Source organism: Pan paniscus, chromosome 8, assembly GCF_029289425.2.
Source record: "Pan paniscus chromosome 8, NHGRI_mPanPan1-v2.0_pri, whole genome shotgun sequence".
In the NCBI taxonomy this organism is placed as follows: Eukaryota; Metazoa; Chordata; class Mammalia; order Primates; family Hominidae; genus Pan; species Pan paniscus.
The window spans coordinates 57,696,873-57,718,119 of record NC_073257.2 but is presented as its reverse complement, the minus strand read 5'-3'; the positions used below and the strand labels follow the sequence as shown (position 1 = coordinate 57,718,119).

The following is a 21,247-nucleotide window of genomic DNA, read 5'->3' as shown; positions in this document are numbered from 1 at the left end:
TGTGTGCCCCAGAATTTGCTGAGTGACTGGGGACACCTAGGTATGTGCTGGGGCTGTCAGGGTGGTGGGTGCTGTCACAGCATGGGTTTCATATGAAATCTGAAGGGGGCAAAGCTCTGAATGTGTGCCCTCTACAGGAGTTACTACTGCAGAAGCAGGCAAGGCCCAGCCACTAACTGCGTCTTTTGGGAGTGGGCCGAGGAGGAGATAAATGTGCATTGAATGGTAAGGCAGGCAGGAGACCATTTCCTCCTGACAGAAACATTATTCTGATATTAAACAAATGTAATGTGAAATTCTGATAAATTTATTTTTAAAATTTTGACATTAAAATGAAAACAGAGTAGTAAGAGGCTAAATTCGTGTAAATTTTAAAGATAGAACAAGAGATGGCGAGACATGTTCGGCTTGCATAGGTGTTGGGAGCCCCCCTGGCTGTAGTCGTCCCTTCTTGCCAGCAAGGTGGCTTGCAGGAAGGTTTGAGAAACAGAAATGGAGGTCATGGGAGCCTGGAATGTTCTCCAGGAAGGAGGGAGAGGCCACCCTGGGTGAGGCTGTGGACTGAGGCAGTCACGGGGCATGGGGATGAGGCTGGGTCACCCTCCTGTGCCAGTGTCCCATAAGGGAACAGGGCTCCCACCCTGAGGCTCGGGATATCCCCAACCCACACCCCAGACAGGGAGCTCAGGCTGAGCAGGTGTCACAGAAGCCACCGGGTACTCACGGAGGGCAGCTGGGCCGTCCGGGCATCCATGAGGTGGAGGGGAGGTGCACCTGCTCCCGGTCATCCTGCATCTGCAGCCGGATGGGCCGCCTCAGCCCCCAGGCAATGTTGAGGAGCCCCTCGATGATCAGAGTCCCTTCTTCCTGTGGGGGTCCACACATCAGCCCTTCCCCCAGAGCAGCTGCCTACCTTCCCTGTGCCCCCTAGGGATGGGATGCTCTGAACACTCAGGCCTCGCACATCCCTCCTCCTGAGTGGCCCCATCCCCTCAGGAAGGACCATCAGCCACTACGTGCCCTGGGGTGTGTGACCAGGCCCTGTGGGAGGGAGCCTGAGATGTGCTCAGCTCATGCCTGGCCAGGGGCACAGCGCAGAACACAGTGGCTGAGTCAGGTGTCCCACAGGAACCCAGCTGCTGGCCGGCAGGCACGTCCACACCGCGGTGAGGAAGTGGTTCCAGGGACGCACAACCTGTCTGCTCATGCCAAGCAGGGGACCTCTCTGCCCACACTGCACCTGGGAGGGGGTCCTGCGCCACCAGGTCCTATGGCCACCAGGCCCGGCAGGGTCCCACACCCACCAGAGCAGAAGTGGGCACTCTCTGTCCTAGCTGTGTCTCAGCCTCACCCTTCTCCCGGTGCCTTCCAACAGCAGCAGCGTCCACTTGCCAGGGCTGACAAAGGGTCTTGCTTTTCTCACCACTGCTTAGACATCACTAGCCCTATATCCCATACCAGAATTTCTACAACAGCCTTCATCCCATGTCCCCAACCTCCCTCGGTTTCCCTAGGTCTGCAGGTGACATGGCTTCTCTCCTGCTGCCAACCTGGGGCCCTAATCAACAGAGTCCTCTGCAGGCACCTTGCTAGTAGTGCTGGTTGGCACCCCTTGGGCCCTTGATTCAGTGCCTCTGACCTATTCCAGGCCTCTGTCTCTGTGAGACCACCCCAGGCCTCTGTGCCAATCCCGGTCACTCTGTGTGTAAGCCTGGCCAAGCTGAGTCATTTGCCAGAATACTTGCCAGCAACCTCGGCTGCCCTCTACCCAGAGCCGCAGTCTCGAAGCTACACACTCCTAATGTGCTCTGACACTAGTCTTCCCACAATTAACTTTGAATATCATTCTCTCATTGCCATCTCAACTAACATTTAATTTTATTATTTATTTATGTTTTATTGTGATAAGGACATTTAACATAAGAACTACCCTCTAAACAAACTGTTCAGTGCACAATACTGTATTGTTCACTGTAGGCACAACGTTGTCCAGCCCATATCCAGGACTTACTCATCTTGCATAGCTGAAACATTATATCAGCTGCACAGCAACTCCCCACTTCCTCCTCCCCTGCCCCAGTCCCTGCAACCACCATTTTCACTCTCTGCCTCTATGAGCCTATTTTAGATGCCTTATATAAGGGAATCATGCAGTATTTCTGACCCATATTTTAGATTCACAAATCCCATTTCTCTCTCCTCGTTGGCACTAAAAGCCCTGTGAGAACAGGGACGCCATGGAAACTTCTTTGAACCCCTGGCAGCACTCAGGAAGACCCTACACAATGTGGATTTCATGGTAACTTAGAAATGGGGTTTCTAGGTTCAAACATCCTGCCATCCACAGAGAAAATAGTGTATCCAAAGGTTATCAAATATACACACAGCTTCCAGATATGACCTTGCACTATCTGCTAAGAAGGAAAACAAACAAGCAGAAACCAGAGCTGTTTTTGATACTCACTGGTGCTCTACAAGCACAGATGTGTCACTGAGCTTCCTATGAAGGAGAGGCCAGCATGGATCTATGGAGTTCAAAGGTCTATGGGGGGTTCTGTTCTTGCCTCTTGGTCTCGGGTGCCTCTCAGTGGAGAGAGCTTGTGAGGATGGCTCACTCATGGAGACCCACTGCCCTCCAGCCCCACCCTGGACCCCAGGCAGAGGAAGATGGAGCAGACACAGCCCTGGCCACGAGGGGCTCAGGCTTGGACGCAGAAGGAGATGCAATGGAGCTTCTTGGAGGAGCTGCTTGTGCACTGCACCCTGGAAGACGAGTGAAGGGGGACAGGGAGGAAAGCTGAGCAGGTGGCCCTGACCTCAGGACCTGCCTGGACAAGGTCGGGGGCTTGGCTGTACTGGGGACAGGCTGGCTCGCCATGACTCAGGCCAGACATGCCTACACAGGTGACGTGTGTGCCCCCAACATAGCCGCCCACTGTTCACCCTCCCCCAGCTTGGCCGCATCTGAATGGAGGGAAAGCCCCGTCAGCCAGCAGCGAATTCTCCGCCTCCCTCCTCCTTTTGGTCTCTTGACTAATCTGCTCATTGCTAATAAATTCAAAGAAGAGCCAGCGAACTAGACAAAGGGTCTACAAAAGATATAAGAGCTTGGGCAAGGTGAGAAGTGCCATGTGCCACTGAAATCCTGGTCACTGTCTCAGGCACTCCCTGCCCCGATGCCTTTGTGCACATGGAGTTCCCACCTAGAATTCAACAACTTGGGACTGCCGGTCCCTCTTGCTTGCCTATGGAGTCTGGGGTCTGCCCAGTACTCAGAGCTCAGGCTTGGGCTAACTCTCAAGACTCCTCTTTCTCCCCCACCTGCAGCACAGGCAGGTGTGTTCCAGGTGGGGCTGTGGCTGGGGCAGAGGATCTGTGGCCTGTCTGGGGAGTGCAGGAGCTTCCCAGGGGCTGCCTCTCTCATCCTTGGCAGCCTCCTTTGCTGGCATGGTCACTCCTGGACAGATGCAGTGGCTTTCTAATGTTGCCCAGGTGCTCCTTGGCAGCCCCCCAGCCCCAGCCCCAGCCCAGTCCCAGCAGCTGCAGCGATCCTTTGAAGCAGAAGCCAGACTGCAGTGCCCTTGTTCAAACCCTGCAGTGTCTTTCCCTCCCTCCTAGAGGGAAACACAGCATCCACCCCAAGGTCCACTGACCCCCTCCTACATGGTCCAGTCTGCAGGCCCCTTGCTGTGCCCTGAGCATGTCTGTCCGGCGCGCCCTCACCACAGGGGCTTTGCACGTGCTGCCCCCGCCACCTGGAATGTGCATTTTCCCATTTTTTTCAGGTTTCTGCTCCAATATCTGCTCTTAAGGAAGACACCCCTGACCACTGTACCTGTGGCGGCAGCCCACCACAGCATGCCACTGTGCTGCTTTCCTTCAGGCAGTTCTTGCTGTTGCCTGAATCACAGCACCCATTCATCTCTGGCTTGATCTCCTCCCTTACTAGAATATGAGCTCCAGGGGGCCACACCTTTGTACGCTGCTACGTTTGCTGTGCTTAGTGCAGTCACAGCACACACTAGCACCTCATATCTGGTGAACAAGTAAACAAATCCTCCGAAAGCACCCCATCTGGGGTGTAAGAAGACCAGGGTCAGACCCCGCAGACCGCCCTTGGTCCCTTGGGAGCAGGGTGTGTCTCTCCTAGGAGCAGGCGTAGGGACCCAGCCTCAGCTGCCTCCAGACTGGGGTCCTGTGCTGCTGATTTTTCATCAAAGTTGCCAAGGACCTGGCCCAACTTCACAGGAGTCATGATGGGGTGGTGTAATACAGAGTGGGAAACAAGCTTTGGGGCAGGGGTGGCCCTGGGGCTACCTGTGAGGGCCCAGTGGAACCCCTCCCTCTCCCAGTGCCCCTACTTGACCAGCAGTGAACCCACCCCTTTCCTGCCCTGCAGCGTAAACATTCCCCAGCCTCCTACAGGCAGAAAAACACCTCCAAGCTGGCAGCTGGGCCAGGCCCCGCCCACCAAGCTGTTTTCCTAAGACAGCCTTCCTGAGCAGGCTATTTTTGGCCCTCGTGACAGTGATGGATAGCTGCTGGGAAGGTATAAAAGCAGCTTGCCTGCCAAGGTTCTTCACACTGCTCGGGGAAGAGCCTGCTATGGTGGACTGTGAGACTCAGTGCACTGTCCTCCTCCCAGCGACCCCACGCTGGACCCCCTGCTGGACCCTCCACCCTTCGGCCCCCAAGCTTCCCAGGGGCTTTCTTTGGACTGGACTGTCCCTGCTCATCCATTCTCCTGCCACCCCCAGACCTCCTCAGCTCCAGGTAAGAGAGAGCAGCTGCCCTTGGGTTTGAGACAAAACACAAGGGCTTTGTTTATTTTTGAGGGCAATTCCCAGCCTGAACTTGCACAGCCTCCCTGTGGGTTAGAGACCAGGGCTGTCTGTAGAGGGCTTTGCATTTATAAAGGGATTCAGGGGTTATTTCAGGCATTTCCTACAACATCCCGGCCAGGGGTATTTATAACCCTGTTTTATGGATGGGTAAGTGGAGGCCTGGAGAGGTGGCCTTGCCAAAGGTCCCAAGGTCAGTGCGTGGCCGATCCTGGTTTTAAACCCAGCCTTCCTCTGACCAGTGTTTGTTAGGTTAGGTTCTCTTATCTGTGCACATTCTGAAACGATAATGATAAAATCTTAAGCCTTTGGGGTTTTTAACCTGAACAGGAAGAAAGATCCCAGCAGTCTGAGCTCTGGTCTGGGCTCTGTAGACTTCGAACTGCTCTCAGGGCACCGGATTCCTACAGGCAGCCCCAGAGGAGTGTGGTGACGCTGAGGGGCGGTGGGACGCATGGCAGGCCCTCACCACCAGGCTTCTGTTTCCCAACAGGTTGCCACCTCCTCTCGCCAGAGTGATGAGGTCCCGGCTTCTGCTCTCCGTGGCCCATCTGCCCACAATTCGGGAGACCACGGAGGAGATGCTGCCTGGGGGTCCTGGGCAGGAGCCCCCACCCTCTCCTAGCCTGGATGACTACGTGAGGTCTATATCTCGACTGGCACAGCCCACCTCTGTGCTGGACAAGGCCACGGCCCAGGGCCAACCCAGGCCACCCCACAGGCCAGCCCAGGCCTGCCGGAAGGGCCGCCCTGCCGTGTCCCTGCGAGACATCACCGCACGTTTCAGTGGCCAGCAGCCCACACTGCCCATGGCTGATGCTGTGGACCCCCTGGACTGGCTTTTTGGGGAGTCCCAGGAAAAGCAGCCAAGCCAGAGGGACCTGCCAAGGAGGACTGGCCCCTCTGCTGGCCTCTGGGGTCCACATAGACAGATGGACAGTAGCAAGCCCAGGGGGGCCCCCAGAGGGAGGCTCTGTGAAGCCAGGATGCCTGGGCACTCCCTGGCAAGACCACTGCGGGATGGGCAGCAGAGCTCTGACCTAAGAAGCTGGACTTTTGGGCAGCCTGCCCAAGCCATGGCCTCCTGCCACCGCCCCCGCCCCCACCCCAGCAGTGTCCTCAGAACACTCTACTCGCACCTCCCGGTGATCCATGAACTCTGACCCCTCCCCAATAAAGGCTTCTGTAAAGAGCATGCTGGGTCTGCATCTCCTCTCGTCTCCTCCATGGTGGTCACTGCCCCTGGCAGGTCTCTGAAAGGCAAATGCTTTTCTGCAGAGGCCCCTGCTTGGGCAGTTCACAGTGAGACCGACCCCCTCTGAATATGAAAACAGCCTGTCTCACATGAGGAGATGTTACCAATCCCGTTCGCTCTGATCCTTGCTGGCTGATCACCTTGAGCAACTTAACATCTGTGTTCCTCAGTTTCTCATGGGTAATATGGGGATAATTACTGGCACCTGCCTCCCAGGCCATTCTGACGTGTAACCGCATATAGGAGCCCACTGGCTGAGTAGCTACCGTCATCGCTGGTGGAGAAACTGGTGGTAGGGGTGTGAGGGTAGTGGGGGTGTCAGCCCCCCAGGTGTTTCAGAACAAGGCCTCGGGCACTCCCAAGTCTGCCTCTTGGCTCCCACCCTCAAAGCCCATGTTCTGTGAGGCCCAAGAGAACACATGGAGTCTTAGCAAATGCACTAATGTATTCCGGGGGACTGTCACCTGGCACCACTGGGGCACTCTGCTGGCTACAACTCATACGTCCTGTGGTGGCATTGGGAGAGTTCCCCCATGATGAGGGCCAAGATAGAATCTGTACCACACAGTGCTACCATCCCCACCCCTACACCACTTCCACACAGGGGCCTCATGGCATGGTCAGGGTCCCAGCTGTGGGTGAGAGCAGGGCACTGTCCAGCTGTCCACTGGGGAAGTCAAGATGTCCTAAGGCCCAGGCCAGGGCATCTGGAGTCTGAAGGACCCTAGTTCCTAGAGGCATCTGGCAGCAAGAAGGTGAGGCATCAGGGAACGGGAATCAGGCTGGGACTGATCAGAGGTGAAGGGACAGAGAGAGGAGAGGAGGAAGATTGAGCTGGGGGCAACAGCCAAGCTCACCTGGGCAGGTCTCTGCCACCTCCTTGCTCTGTGAGCTGTCAGTCTAGGTTATTCTCTTTTTTTGTGGCTATTTTTAATTGCTTTGGATTTGTTAAATGTTTATCTGTCTTCTGTTAAGTGTGTTTTCTCGGGAGATAGAATGTAAACCATATTAAAAGGAAAAAGTTTCAGACAAGCAATTACCCAGTTTCCTTATCTATAAAATGGGGACATCAGCAATGTTCTTCACACCCTGCAAGGGCTGGGAACCTGCGCATGTGAACTTGGAGCTGCATTTATGAGCACTGTAGACAAATGTTTGTATCTGTCACAGCCCACTGTGTCTCTGTGGTGGTCTCAAACCTGCAGGTCCCTGACTTTGGGCAAACGTGTGGGGCAGCCTTTAGCCAGGGCAGCCTTTAGCCAATCATCATCCTCGGGAGAGATCCAGAGGGCCCACCCACCAAGGCAGAGGGGTTGAGGTCCAGGCTTGCTGGGCCCAGCCTCACTACAGCCCCTTCTGCAAAGCATCATGAAACGGGGTCAGAGGGAGAGTCCGGCAACTAGGATGAGGTCAGCAGACTCCTCCCCTATGCTCAGAAGCCACCTCGCTGCATCTGGGGAGGTCTGGCAGTTTGAGGAGACCATCCCCGGGCTTCCTCACTAATACCCAGCTGTGTGAAAGAGGTCAATGGCACCTTTGGAAGGCGCTCCCTCCCAGTAGAATACAGGTTTGTGGTTGGGGCTTCTGGCAGTGTCCCAAGCTCCTGCAGAGAGGCCCAGGGGAATTCCTTTCCCTTCAAGCTAAGCCTCCTGGTGGGGCCCTTGTAGAGCAGTTACATTCTCCTTCCTACTTGCCACTGGGGTGGGGGTGGGGAGAGTGGAAAGGGGAGTAGAGAGGGGAGTGGAGAGGGGAGTGGAGGTGGGGGTGGGAATGGAGAGGGGAGTGGGGCTGGGGGTGGAGAGGGGACTGGAGAAGGGAATGGAGAGGGAAGTGGGGGTGGGGGTGGGAGGTGGAGAGGGGAGTGGGGGTGGGGTTGGAAGGTGGGGATGGGAGGCGAAGAAGGGAGTGAGTGGGACACAAGGCCCTGCCCAGAGCGGGCAGGCTGGGAAGCGCTTTGCGGCTCCCAGAAAACAGATGTTCGTGGGGCTGGCCAGTCACTCCAGGGGCCAGTGGTCTGCGCCAGGCCTTCGGAGAGGGGACGGGGCAACTCTCTCAAGGCGGGATGCTGGTTTTCCGCACCCCTGGGAGAGACAGAGCCCCCGGACCAGGGGAAGCCCCTTCCGTTTCTCGCATTGCTGAGGGGTCCCTGGGCCGAGGAGCGGGACTGGATGTGGAGCGCGCCCGCGGTCACCAGGGGGCGCCCCGGAGCCTCGGCGCCGCGCCCCAGGCGGGCGGGGCCTGCACACAGTCCCCAGAAAAGGTCCTGCAGCCTGGGGCTCACTTGCTTGTCCAGAGCCATGGGTTTACACAAGGACATTTCCGGGCGGTCCTTTTTTCTTTTGAGATACCAGCCAGCCTGGCTAAAGCCCTTTGCCATCTTCAAAAGGCACAGACTGTTCCCCGTTGCTCAGGCTTTTTGTTGTAATACAAGCAAAATTATCTCAAAGGCGAGGTTCATGATACAGGAAGTCGGCGCCTCAGCCTCCAGAGAAGGCGTCCCTCCTCTAGCCCCTCGGAAGCGGGGAGAAGGCTCACAAGGAGCCGCTGGTCCCAGGGCGTGACGCTGGCCCCAGGGCGTGGCCCTGCCCACCTTCGGAGAAGTGGGATGAGACAGTGGAGGAGAAGGCACCCCAAACCGTACTGCTAAGGCTGCCGGTGCTGCGGGTGAGGGGCAGTGACAACACGGGGGTTCTCTTTCAGGCGGCTCTGGGAGCGCGCCCCGGGTGGTGAGCCCTTCGCCAGCCTGAGAGCCCCTTAGCTTGGGGCTCAAGGGCAACAAACAGCACCCTGTGTCCCTGAGACCTGTTCACTGATACTGGGTGGAGACCTCCAAAGCCTAATGGAAACGGTATTGCTGTTTTGTAAGTGGCTGTGAGCTTGGGGCCATGGCCAGCACCTTTCATTTACTGCAATGTGACCTTGGACTAGAGACTTAAACTCTGGGAGCCTCCATCTCTTTGCCTGGAAAATAATCATTCCTATATCACCTTATATTAAACAAAGGAGAGGCAAAGTGCCTGGTGCATTGGAGGTTCTCTGGCAGACCTCTTGTCTGCCCAGCCCTTGGGGCCTGTGGTGCCTGAGGAGAGACTGGCCTGGGATGGCCCTGCCCCTGCAGCAAGTGCCCAGTGGCCCAGGAGGTCGTGGTGGGTGCATCACAGGGTGACAGTGAGACCTGGAGGGGCTTGGTGCCCCAGGGACCAGTTGTGCCTATCAGTGTCACAGCCTAAAGCCTCGTCTTATGTGGTAATTGTGACCCAGCAAAAACACACACTTCTTCAGGCCGGTACCCCCTGGGCTGTTAAGGCTACAGAATTTTCCTGAAAGGTACTTTCTGACTCCATGGAGACCAGGTCAAACCCTTACACTTTCTTCAGCGTTAGGGACAGGAAAATCCCCCTGGTGGGTTAACTTTCTATCATTAAGGGCTGTCAAGAACACCTCTTCCCAGCCCGACAGTCCCCTACTTCTCTATGTGGGCTGTCCCGCAGCATACACCAACACACACAAACCACAAACGCAGGGTGGAGGCTCTTGGGGCTTCCCGCTCCCGCGCCCCTGCCCCCGACAACTGTTCCTATAGAGGGGATTATCTTGGGGAATCCCGAGTGCCAAAACTAAGCTCTTACTAGTGGTTTTCAAACTTGACCTTCCACCAGAATGCCCTGGAGGGCTCCTTAAAACTTGGACAGGAGGACTCAGTGTTTTCGGTTCAGCAGGCTGGGAGAGGGGCGTGGTAGGAATTTGCATATCTAACCAGTTCCCAGGGCAGCTGGTGCTTGGACCACCTGTGGAGAGCCACCTGGGATTTAGATCAATCCCTGAACAGCCAGAGCTGAAGAACAGCAGTGACCACACCCCAGGCCTCCACCAGAAGATATGAAGTGGCGTGTGTTAACAGCACAGGTGGAAATCCCTGTGGCGCCATCACCCTCTCCCCAATGCCTCCCTCTACCCAGCACACTGGAGCTCAGGACCGAGGACTCACCCCAACTCTCTCCAGGCCTACACCTGCTGCTTAAGTCACCCACCAACTCTGCACAGGGACCCACAGGGTGCCTGGCCTGGGGAGTGCAGGATGGGGGCAGGCAGGGTGAGACAGGTGTCACAGAAGCGAGCATGAGGAGGTGGGATGGCAGGAGAGGGAGGGGAGCAAGCTGTGGGGCCTCGCAGCCTGGGCAGGTCAAGGAGGCAGAGTGTGAGGTTTGTACCATGCCTGGTGGTCACAGGCAGCCCAGCACAGCTTGGACCAGGAGCCAGAAGCTCCTGAAGGGTGTGACGTCTGGCCTGGCCAGCCAAGGGGACGCCTCAGGGGCTGGCTGAGGCCGTCTGGCAGCAGGTTCCGGCCGGCCCTCTGATCTGCCACTGTCTGGCAATCCCCAGCTGCCCAGAGTTGCCTGGATGCCTGGGCTAGCTCTGGCCTGGGAGCTATAGAAGGGTGTCTGAGTTACTGAAGAGGGAGGACTAGGACTAGTGAGCCAAGACTAGTGAGGAGAGAAAGTCCGGGAGCCAACCCAATCTCAACTGCAGAACCCCCCAAAAAACAGCCTTACCACGATAAGACTTGCCATTAGGCGGTACTTTTAGACCAAGATAGGGCCACAAAGCCCAACCAAGATTCCCGCATGAAACATCAGAGGATGTGAATGACTGCAAGACTAGGGCTCCACTTGCCCCGCCCAGTGGGTGGTCCCCCAAGCCTAGGCCCTGCAGAGTCCAGCCAGTGCCCAAGGGCTGTGTTTGGCATCAGACATGTATTTAGCCCACATGATGTTTCAAGATTTGGGAAATTCCTCATGAAATTCCAGATAATCTATCCTCTTTTGAAAAATCAGAAAGGGTCTGGCTGCACCAGGCCCACGGTCCTGCACAGTAGGGATGGTTTGATCTGATGGGCGGCTGACTTCTTGAGTGGAGACCCACTCCCCACACCTGCGCTGCCTGCTGTGAGCATCTGAGCCTATAAGCCCCTGTGTAGCCCCACACCCCACTTTACAAATGAGAGTACTGGGGACCAGGGGCCACAGGTGAGACCCTGCAGATATGTGGCGGGACCAGCAGGGAACAGAGAGGGACTGACTCCTCTTGTCCGCTGAGTGGTGTGATGGGCTGAGGACGGACCTGTTCTCAGCAGCAGTTCACATGGACAAAGGTCTCGGGGGAAGGGGAAAGGGGGAAGACCCCCAAGGTGATTTCTGCCACTGGGAACTCTGGAAGGGATGCGCTGACCCTCTGCAAGGGAGATGACCTGGCTGCTGGTAACCTGGTCCCTGGCTCAGGGTCAGAGGTGAGTGATGAGAGTGACCATATAATTTATTGTCCAAACTAGGTCACTGCTGAGAGTGAAGGGGATGGTCTTCATCATTACCCTGAAACAACAGGTATCAGGCAGGGCCTCCCAGGGTACATGGTGACCCCATGAACAAGAGCAACAGGCTCACCTCACGGTGTCTCAGCTGGAAGCTCTTGCCCTCATGGTAGCAGTTGTAGGTTTTCAGCAGGCCTAAGAGCTCCGACCTAAAAAGGGAAAGACACACATGTACTCCTAGGGTGTGGCAGGGCCTCAGCTTCTGGCCTTTGGCTTCCCTGGCCTCTGTTTCCTCATTTGTAACAGGAGTGTGACAGCACCCTTCTCGCCGGCCAGGCATAACCAGAGGAGACCAGACTGCCATCGCGATGCACCCGGATGGTTTTGCACATGGCCCTGGTCGGGGGCATGGGGGTAGGGCTGAGGAGGAGGCGAGACTCACGGGACAGGCCTGCGTCTGGTCCAGGATGTCCAGGGTGCCGACACTTTCACTATCACAGGTAAGGCCCTGGCAGCCTCCCTGCCCTCCACCTGCGTTGCTTCCTCACAGTAAATGCCCTGGACTTGCTTTTGGCATTGTACAGCCTCTTGCTTTTCCCCATATCACTTCCTACAAGGCCTGCTGTGGCTGCTGCGGGCCACCCTGAGGGGTGCCTGCTTCTTCCCCACCCTGACTTTCCAAAGGCGCAGTGGAAGGTGATAGTCCTGTGAGTAAGGCCCTGAAGTCTGCAGTAAGCCACTTTCCCTCAATGCTGTCTCCCTTCCCGAAGGGAAAGCCACAGCCCTGGCTAATGTTGGAGGAAGGGGAGGCCTGGACAGCTGCCTGAACCCAAGCTGGGCTCTGTGGGGCCGTGGGGCCAGCAGACGTGGGATGTGAGCCACACTGGTAATTTCAATCTTCTAGTACATGTTAGGAGGTGATATGGTTCGGATGTGTGTCCCCACCCAAATCTCATGTGGAATTGTAATTCCCAGTGTTGGAGGTGGGGCCAGGTGGGAGGTGTTTGGATCATGGGAGCAGATCCCTCATGAGTGGCTTGGGCCATCCCCGTGGTGATAAGTGAGCTCTTGCTCTGAGTTCACACGAGGTCTGGTCATTTAAAAGTGCGTGGCACCACCCTCCACTCCCTCTCTCTTGCTCCTGCTTTCGCCATGTGAAGTGCCTGCTCCCCGTTCGCCTTCCAACATGACTGGAGGCTCCTTGAGGCCTCCCTGGAAGCCGAGCAGATGCCAGCACCACACTTCTTGTAAAGCCTCCAGAACCGTGAGCCAACTAAATCTCTTTTCTTTGTAAATTACCCAGCTTCAGGTATTTCTTTATAGCAACACAAGAATGGCCTAATACAGAGGGGAAAATGAAACAGGTGAAATTAGCATTAATAACACATTTTATTGAACTCAATATATCTAAATTACTATTTGTCAACATGCAATCAATGTAAAAGTTATAATGAGGCCCTGTACACACCTATTTCGTATAAAGTGCCTGCCATCTGGAGCCTCTTTTCTATTGCCCATGCCTCCCAGCCATGGTCATGTGTAGCTTGGGGATCCCCTATTGGACAGGCTCAAAAAGAAGCACCCCATCACTGTCCCCCAGGGCACCCCATCAGATCTCTGAACAAGTGCTCAGAACCCCTCCACCTAAAGGCTGCCCAGGATGAGGGGGATGGCAAATGTGAAGACTCCCCCACCCAACCTGCACACCAAGGCTTACTTCCGAATGGACTTGCTGTCATTGATGGGCACGTGAGAACTCGGCAGACAGTCTTCCTTCATCTTCTCTTCCTCTTGTCTGCAGACCTAGAAGTTACTTGCTGGGAAGACAAGGAAGGGTGGACAGACAGGTGAGCCAGAGGAGTGCTGGCCAGTGCAGCACCCAACACCCGCAGCCCTGGCACAGACACCGTCGGCCTTGGCATCACACCGCCTTGGCACAAGGTGGCTGCGGCTGAAAGGGTCTGGCCCAGACCCACATGGCCACATGTCAGTCAAGCTGCCTTGGTTGGGCAAGGTCATGCTGAGCCAGTGACACTGGTCCTTTCAGCCGCCCACCCCAGAAGACTCTCCATAATCCCCAGGAATCCAGATCCATCTCCTAAGCATTTTAGATCACATGCTCCCTTCCCTTGGCAGGGACAGCCTGACTAATGGCTTCTGCCTCGGTTGCTCCTGCAATCCTCCAGAGCTACCCTGGGCCTCTCTCCTGCCTTCCCACTCAGCCAGGCAGTGGCCCATCACTGGCTGTCCTGGCAGTGGGTTAGTCGGCACTGTGTTCCCTATGTGCTGTAAATGGTTGGCATCTTCTCTGAGTTATCTCCTCCAGTCCCTACAACAATATTGTGAGGTGAGTATCACCATATTCCCATTTTACAGATGAGAAGACAGGGACAAGAGCTTAAGCACTTTGCCCAAGATTACCAGCAAGTAAGCAGAAAAGCCACTGTTCCAGCACAAGCATTTGGACCCCTGATTCTGGTCTCTTAGCACCTTCTCTATATTGATCACGGGCAGTGACTTAAACTCCCAAACCTTCCTTTCCTCGTCTGTGCAACAAGGTAATCTCAAGCCCACAGGATCATTAGTGGATCCACACACACGCGGTTCACACACACTGTTCCACACACATACTATTCCCTCTTTCCACACACAGCCTTGATTGGTTTGAGGAGCCGCTCCTGCCCTCCCCAGGTTTCTTTCACGGACGGTAAATCCACCAGAGCTTTCTCGATCCTGTTGGCATCTGCACAGCTTCCTGTTCCTCTCTCTCCCCCATGTCAATGTGGCCAAGGACTCTTATCAAGGCCTCCTACATGCTGGGCAGGGAGGTAAAGCTTCACACACACATACATACACACACACACACACACACACACAAAAACACACGCATACACATACACAATCACATGCACACATACATTCACACTCAACACACACACTCACACTTAACACATACACACATGCTCACATGCACACACACACACATACACACAAACACACACAATCTCATAGACACACACTCACACACACACATACTCCAGTGCTGACCTTGCCTCCACCTTCCATCTCCCAAGTTGCAGCTCAGGGCTAGGGGTGTTAGGACACATTGGGAGGGGGCACAGCCTGGGGCCACAGCACATCCTGCCCACGACAGAGCTCTGCTCATTCACAACTCCCCCACATCTGTTCACACAAACCCATCATGTCTTCCTGACCTGAGTGTGTGCAAATGCCACGGGGGGCGGGGGGCTCAAGCTCAGCTCCACCTGCTGTCGTATTTATTAATGTCCTCAGAGCCCATCCCTGCAGAATGCCCATCTCCTCAGGCACTCACTCGGACCGGTCCAGTTTGCTCTCTCCCTCCTTGCTTGACACCCACAAATGTGACAAACCTGCCCTCTGTGCTAGCATCAGCCCTGCATGAGCCTGTGATGCAAGAGGCAGGGAAATACAGTTGGCCTGGAGAAGGGGAAGGATTTGAGGGAGTGGGCTTCCTGATGACCTCAGGATCATCCTATCCATACCTCCCCTCTGCCTTGCTCCAGAGTTAGGCACCTCAGGGCCTGGAGAGATGTCAGGCCCCCAGCAGCAAGGCCTGGAGCCGGGGACTTATTGCTGCATTTTTCTTGGCCAGGCAACAGGGATTTCAACATAAAGTTTCAGTTCCTCGGCACCTCCGCTTGCCCATGGAAAAAGTGATCTGCCCCCCTCTCTGGGTAGTTCCTCATATACTTGCAAGGCAGAAGCCTAGTGCAGCCCAGGGTGAGCCATGGAACTGGGTTTCTTAGCCCACACTGCTTCTGTGGGTCTTCAGCATAACGAAGTCTTGCTTTCAGCAAACTCATTACAGGAAGGGCTGGATTTACCCCAAAATTACAGGCAGTGTTTTTTTCTCTTGCCTTCCTCTGTATCCAGCTTCCACCCCAACTTCCTGCTCTAAGCCCTGGGCTCACTGAGCAAGTTCACGGCTCCCCTAAGGAGCCCTATGCTTTTTTTCCCTTAGGGCTTTTGTAGTGCTGTTCTCTGTTCAGAACCCAGAACTACTCCTGTCCTCTGATGTTAGCTCCTCCTGGAAACCCTTGCCAGAAAAGCCCCAGTCCATGCTGGGGCAGCCCCTCTCTGCCCCATCGTCTCTTCCCATTTCCCCACTGGGCCCTGCAGAACCCAGCTCTTGTTTAGACTTCCCTCCCAAGAGAACGGGAGCATGGTGGGGGTGAGGGCGGGGGGTGCTTTACCACTAGTTTCCAGCCCCAAGCGTAAGCCTGGCACATCGCAGGAAGTCCATACATGGTTGTTAAATTGCTGAATAAATACAAGAAGCTTCTAGACTCCCTCCAAGTCTATTCTTCCAAAGCTGTGCACATATAGCAGGAATAAATAATATAAAAGTCTCCAATGGCCACGGAGGTGACTCCGCTGAGGGACATTCGTCACGGGGTCCATGGGGAATGGGGGGCACATTCCTTCTTCGACGGGGCAACTCTTTTGGCGTTTCATAAGAAGCCAGGAATCTGGATTTTTCTGGGCTATATTTCACTACTGAAAGGTGGCTGGCTGGCAGAGGCATGCACTGTCCCTGGAATGCCCGTGTGGTCGCTCACCACCCCGGCCCTCTGCAGCTAGCTGGGGCTGTGGGCCTCATTCTGACCACTGAGCTGCAAACAAAAGTGTTGTGGGTCCCTTCCAGGCCAGCAGCTTTAAGAGCCCGTGCACAACCCTCCAGTTCTCCTGTCTCCACCGTGGTGACCTAGAAAGCCACGTGTTTCAAGCCACGTGCAGCTACTCGATGGTCAGCCTGGGTCCCTGAGTGACTGTGGACCAGAACTGTCTGCCAACCCACACTGGATATGGACTGAGAGGGAGAAATAAACCTCTGCCGTGACAAGCCACTGGTGTATCAGGGATTTGTTACTGCAGCATAACCCAGACCAAGTCTCATGCAATACATAATCCAATCAAAACAACAAATATTTAATGTAATATTTTATATTTAAATATGTTTATAAATAAACTAAACATCTTTGCAAGACAGATACACCTAGTGGTGAGACAGGAATAATACAGATGGTCACAGGAGAATAGAAAATTCTAGGCAGCCATTTCACATGACCAGCAAAAGGAAACTGTTAAAATAAGGGTCATAAGAAACTAGGGGTCATAAGACTCTAAAAAAATCAGAGTGTGGGCCAAGCTGGCTAAGACCAACTGAAACCAACATGGTGCTGGATTCGACCTAGGTTTCTTCTAGGACCTCACTATACGCTCATTAACCAGGCAACTCTCTGAGATGCTAAATTACACACCCACAGGCACCATGACAGTTCCAGAACACCCATATTTCATGTAAAAATGGGTGGCACCACTGTTTCAAGAAAGTTCCACCTTTTTCCAGGAATCTTCTTGGATATTGCACCCCTTGGTTAAAGAAACCCATAAAGGAAGCAGCTCCCAACCCCCTTGCACACTCTCCCTTCTTGAGTGTGTACTTTCACTATTTTCTGACTCATATGGGAAGGAATTCAAGGAGTCAAGAGCCTGGACATCAGCTGGGGTCGAAGTCCCACCAGTGTTTGGGGACCTCTCCTAGTCCACTGGACAGTGAGGCTCCAGTTTGTGACTTCTGATTCACGACACGGCATGATTTACATTTACTTCCGGTCTCCTATAGCGTGTGGGGAAGAAGTTCATTTTGCCATATGTAGTAGGAACACTTAGAAGTGGAATTTCCCATAAGTCAGGCAGTGGTTACTTATTCATAGAAAATGCTTCCTAAAGAGCTCTGGGGTGCTTCGTTGCATGCCTTCTCCTCTCTGGGCCTTAATTTTCCCATCTGTACAACAAGAATATTGACCTCCAATGGGTTTGAAATTTTCTTAACTGTGGAACTCTTTGTTCAAATAGAAAATGTATGCAAAACAGATTAAAGGGGATTGCCGTGGTTGACAGTGAGGTGGTGGTGGCAGAGAGCTTCATCTTCTAGAGCTCTGGGTAATACTACTTGAAAAGCATGGTTCTCCCTCACTGGCCTTCAGGAGTGCTTTTCCCCTGCACGCCTGCTTATTTATAGGACACAACCAACGTGTTGAGTGTCTCCGGCCATGACTGAATGGCACCAGCTGGGGGCGGCTGCTCAGAGGAGACAGACCAGGAGGAAAGTAAAGGAGAGTCCTAGGCTGCAGATGGCAAAGTGAAGGGATAAAGGGCAAGGTGGGCTTGTAGGGTAAACAGCTGGGGCAGAGAACGGGGCACACCATCCCAGGGGAGGGCAGGGGGGTCAGCGAGCAAAGCTAAGGGAGGTGGCTCAGGGCCCACTGCAGCAAAGGAAGGTTTTTCCAGCTTGCTGGGCTGGGTCCTGAGCCTTACAGGGTGGGAACCTTGGCTCCACACAAAGAGAGTCTCTCCTTTGAGAGAGGCACACATTTCTGTGTCCTCCAGCACTCATGAGCTTCATGGCCCTAAGCAAGGGAAGGAGATGAAAATATTTTATCCCCAACATATATTTCTTTGACGTATTCTTAAATGGCTGCCACTTGCCCATCCTGAAAGAAGTGGCTAGCAGAGTGTCTTCAGTGGGAAAATTTGCATCTGTAGAGAATCTCCATTAATGCAGCCAGGCCCCCTCCCCTTTCCAGATCTTTCCCCACATCCAGGAGAGACTGAGAATCCACACCTTTAAAAGTCTCTTTGAGGGAGGCTTCATCTACATAACAAGGTCACTTTCACTAGCCAAGCCTCTCCTCCTTCCATAGCCTGTTTCACCAGAATCTAAGCCCCATTCTTTCTGTAACCTCAAAATGGTATATAAGTCTCTGTTACTCACTGGGAAGCTGGACCATCATTCTGAAGGCTCCCATGCATGCACCTTAAGTACATGTGTATGACTTTTCTCCTATTAATCAATCTGCCTCATGTCTGTGATTTTTAGTGAAACTTTAAGGGGCCAAGAGCCTATGGCTCCCACAAAAGTCACTTGGTCTCTCTGGTTCTCAGACCCAACACCGCAAGAAGACCTGTTTTTCCTGAGCTCCAGGATCACTCACAGAATTCCACTGCAGATCTCAACACTGTGCTTGCGCCCTATCCCCTTTACCAGACTTTCATTCATTTTGATGAATTTCATTCGTTTTGACATCACATCTACAGGAAACTGCATGAGTACCTAAGGGGTGTCTGAAAGACAGCTGTGGCAGCAGCAATCTGCAAGGGGGAACACGCACACCCAACAGGAGAGGAAAGGGAGCCATCTCTCTATTTGGAGCATTTTCCTAGAACAGCCTTTTGCATTGAATCTCCAAGTGCACTGGGTGGGGCCTTTGAGAATCTCTGCTGGAGTATTTTTCAGTCTTTTATAAACAGCACAACCTTATCTTGAAATTAGATCCTAGGTAGAAGCCCAATACACAAATGGATTAAAGCGAGGCTGCATGGGTGGCAGCAGGAGTCAGAAGAGGATGGGCTGGGGCTGGCCTGCCACCCAGGCTCAGGCTCAAAAAACCACAGAGTGACAGATGCAGTTGGACAGGCCAAGTCAGCCAGCAGGCTCTCCCCTCCCCCCAGCCGTGCCATTCTGCTGGGAAAGTACAGCTTTCTTTTTCTGGGCCCGTTCCCCTCCCCCAGGTCCCAGGACATAGCTCAGGCCTCCACGCCTGTTTCCCAGACTGGAGGACACTCTGTCCCCAACCAGAGTGATCAGCTGCAGCCAGGGCTGTCTGTACCCCAGAGGAGGCCCCCTAGGCGGCATGCCAGCCATGGCTACCTGTCCCAGTGAACAAGCAGTGAGTTGTTCTCCCTTTCCACTTCAGCAGCTGCTCTGCCAGCCGTGCAGAGAGAGACAGTCTGCTGTCACTACTGAGGGACAAAGGCCGCCGAGGGCTTTAGAGCTGCTAGGCATGGGCCGTCTTTCCTTTTTTGTGTTTGTGGGGAAAGTTATTACAGAAGAAGGTGACTGTGATTCTTTCAGTCACCCCCGGGGCCCAATTCCTACAGGCCAGTGGCAAAAGGAACAGAAGATGCCGAGTGAAGTGAGGCTTTCGTGACACGAAATTGAGTCCACTTGAAAGCCTTTTATTTTAAGACTGTGCTGCCTGCTTTTCCGTCTGACAGTGTCCCTTCTTACATAAAACATGGCCAACACAGATGTGGTGTCCTCACTTGGCAAAAGGGAAAACGTACAGGCATCCAAATTAAAATGTTCTAAGCATATCTGTGAAGTCTGAGAGCTTGGTTACCTCTGTTTTCACATTTCCTGAAATTGTGATTTTTATTTTCTTATTTCAGCGTGATTTAAATCAAATAGGTCATAAAGAAAGTGACCTGGGAAGCAAAAGAAAGGAGGACAAGTGTATGTGGCACAGCTGGGAGCCTGAGCTGCTCCCGCTGGTGGAGGACAGCAAGTGCAGGCCACAGAGCAGGTGCAGGCCACGCTGATGGCATTCCTGGGGGGACTAAGTTCCTGGCTGCAGTCCGTGGCTACCACATTCGAATTGCCAGCCACAACGGCAGCAGGGCACAGAGGACAATGAACCTTTAAAAGGCCCCTCCCAGCACCTGTTCGCCAGCAAATGGCAGGAGCCTGGCCAGGGAAGAAGTTGCAGCATCTGCCGACACCAGGTGCCTCTGAGGGGGTACCCTCAGCCAAGCATTTTTGTGGTGAGAGCCAGCTGTCTGGTTGTAGATGGCAGGCGGCGACTCAGCAGCTGCTGCTCCCACCTCCTTCCACACTGCTGTCCCCTCCTGCTGCCCAGTTCTAATCACCAGACCCCTCCTCTCCACTCCCACCATCATCCCTCTGGCTCAACTCACTCCTCCCTGCCCCAGAAGACTCTGCACTGTCCAGGTGGAGGTGATGGAGACCAGGGGAGTCCAGGAGAGGCGGGCACAGAGCTCCCCTCCACCTCCACTCCCGCCTTGCCCTGGACTGACCACACAGGCCCAGCTCACCTTTACTCCCCGCTGCGGTTCTGGCCTCTCACTGACAGGTCTCTCTGAGTCCAGTCCAGCATCCAGGCCTCCCTGATACAGCTCCCCTTCCTCTGAGAGCCTGGCCCTGAGCACCCATATAGATCACAGACCAGCCTTCCCAGTGGGCAAGACTTCTGGCTTCTGCCCTTGTTTCAAGGCAAAGCAATTTGGGACAAGAAAACCATTTCCAGTCTTCCTGCTCCCCCCTTACACCTTAAACATACATTCTCTGCTCCTGGAACCCCCTGAACCACTCCTCAACTTCCCCACCAACCAGGCTCACCTCTAGCCTATGGAAGAGAAGATCCACAGAAACAAAGATCTTCTTAGCTATGGTTTTCGGGCCAAACGTGCTCAAAATGGGCACTGTCCAATATCCCGATTGCCTGGGGCTGGGAGTGCAATGCAGAGCGGCAGACCCCTCTGGGTGCCTGCTGCTGCAGGGCTGCTCTGGAGGCTTTCTACGGCTGCCCTCACCTGTGCTGTCCACTGCCCCAGGCCTGTGTGCCACATGTCACTGCTGGGGACATAAGGGCCCTGTGAGACAAAAGGGTCTCAGAATCTTTTGGGTCATAGAGTCCTTTGGAGTCTCTTGAAAGCTTAGTGCACTGTCCCCAGAAAATGCATGTATGTGCATGTTGTTGCAATCTGCATCCACGTGCAAACACACACACAATTTGCATATCACTGCAGGGGGATGAGACAGCTCTTGTCCATGTACTCCCAGATCCCCAGATCCGAGGTTTAGAATCTCTGCTGAAACCTGTCACAGCAAGAAAGAGGAGGCAGAGGAACGTTGTAGAGCCTTGCATGTGAGTTTTGCTGTGGCATTAACTTGGCCTGTGATCCTAGCGTGTTGCGCTGTCTCTTGGGCATCAGTTT

The 21,247-nt window shown here is 54.2% G+C and overlaps 2 protein-coding genes across 8 annotated transcripts in view; one reads left to right on the top strand and one right to left on the bottom strand.

Moving 5' to 3' along the window:
* The window catches only part of RASSF4 (Ras association domain family member 4), a 34,984-nt gene that overhangs the window by 11,305 nt on the left and 2,432 nt on the right, over positions 1-21,247 (bottom strand). For 3 of the 7 annotated variants that reach the window (XM_055092694.2, XM_063607660.1, XM_003816747.6), the window contains exons 2-4: positions 13,122-13,221; positions 11,538-11,613; positions 725-867 (exon numbers count right to left, since the gene is read on the bottom strand). In XM_055092694.2, the coding sequence (XP_054948669.1) occupies positions 725-867; positions 11,538-11,613; positions 13,122-13,183 (281 nt within the window). In that variant the 5' untranslated portion in view covers positions 13,184-13,221. Of the gene's footprint in view, positions 1-724; positions 868-11,537; positions 13,222-21,247 lie in introns of those variants that run through there. The other 4 variants (XM_055092692.2, XM_055092693.2, XM_034930390.3 and 1 more) reach the window with 2 other exon arrangements.
* DEPP1 (DEPP autophagy regulator 1) lies at positions 4,483-6,036 on the top strand. The gene is made up of 2 exons (XM_003816749.6): positions 4,483-4,773; positions 5,335-6,036. The coding sequence occupies exon 2, from the start codon at positions 5,360-5,362 to the stop codon at positions 6,002-6,004; it is 645 nt and encodes a 214-aa protein (XP_003816797.2). The 5' UTR covers positions 4,483-4,773; positions 5,335-5,359; the 3' UTR covers positions 6,005-6,036.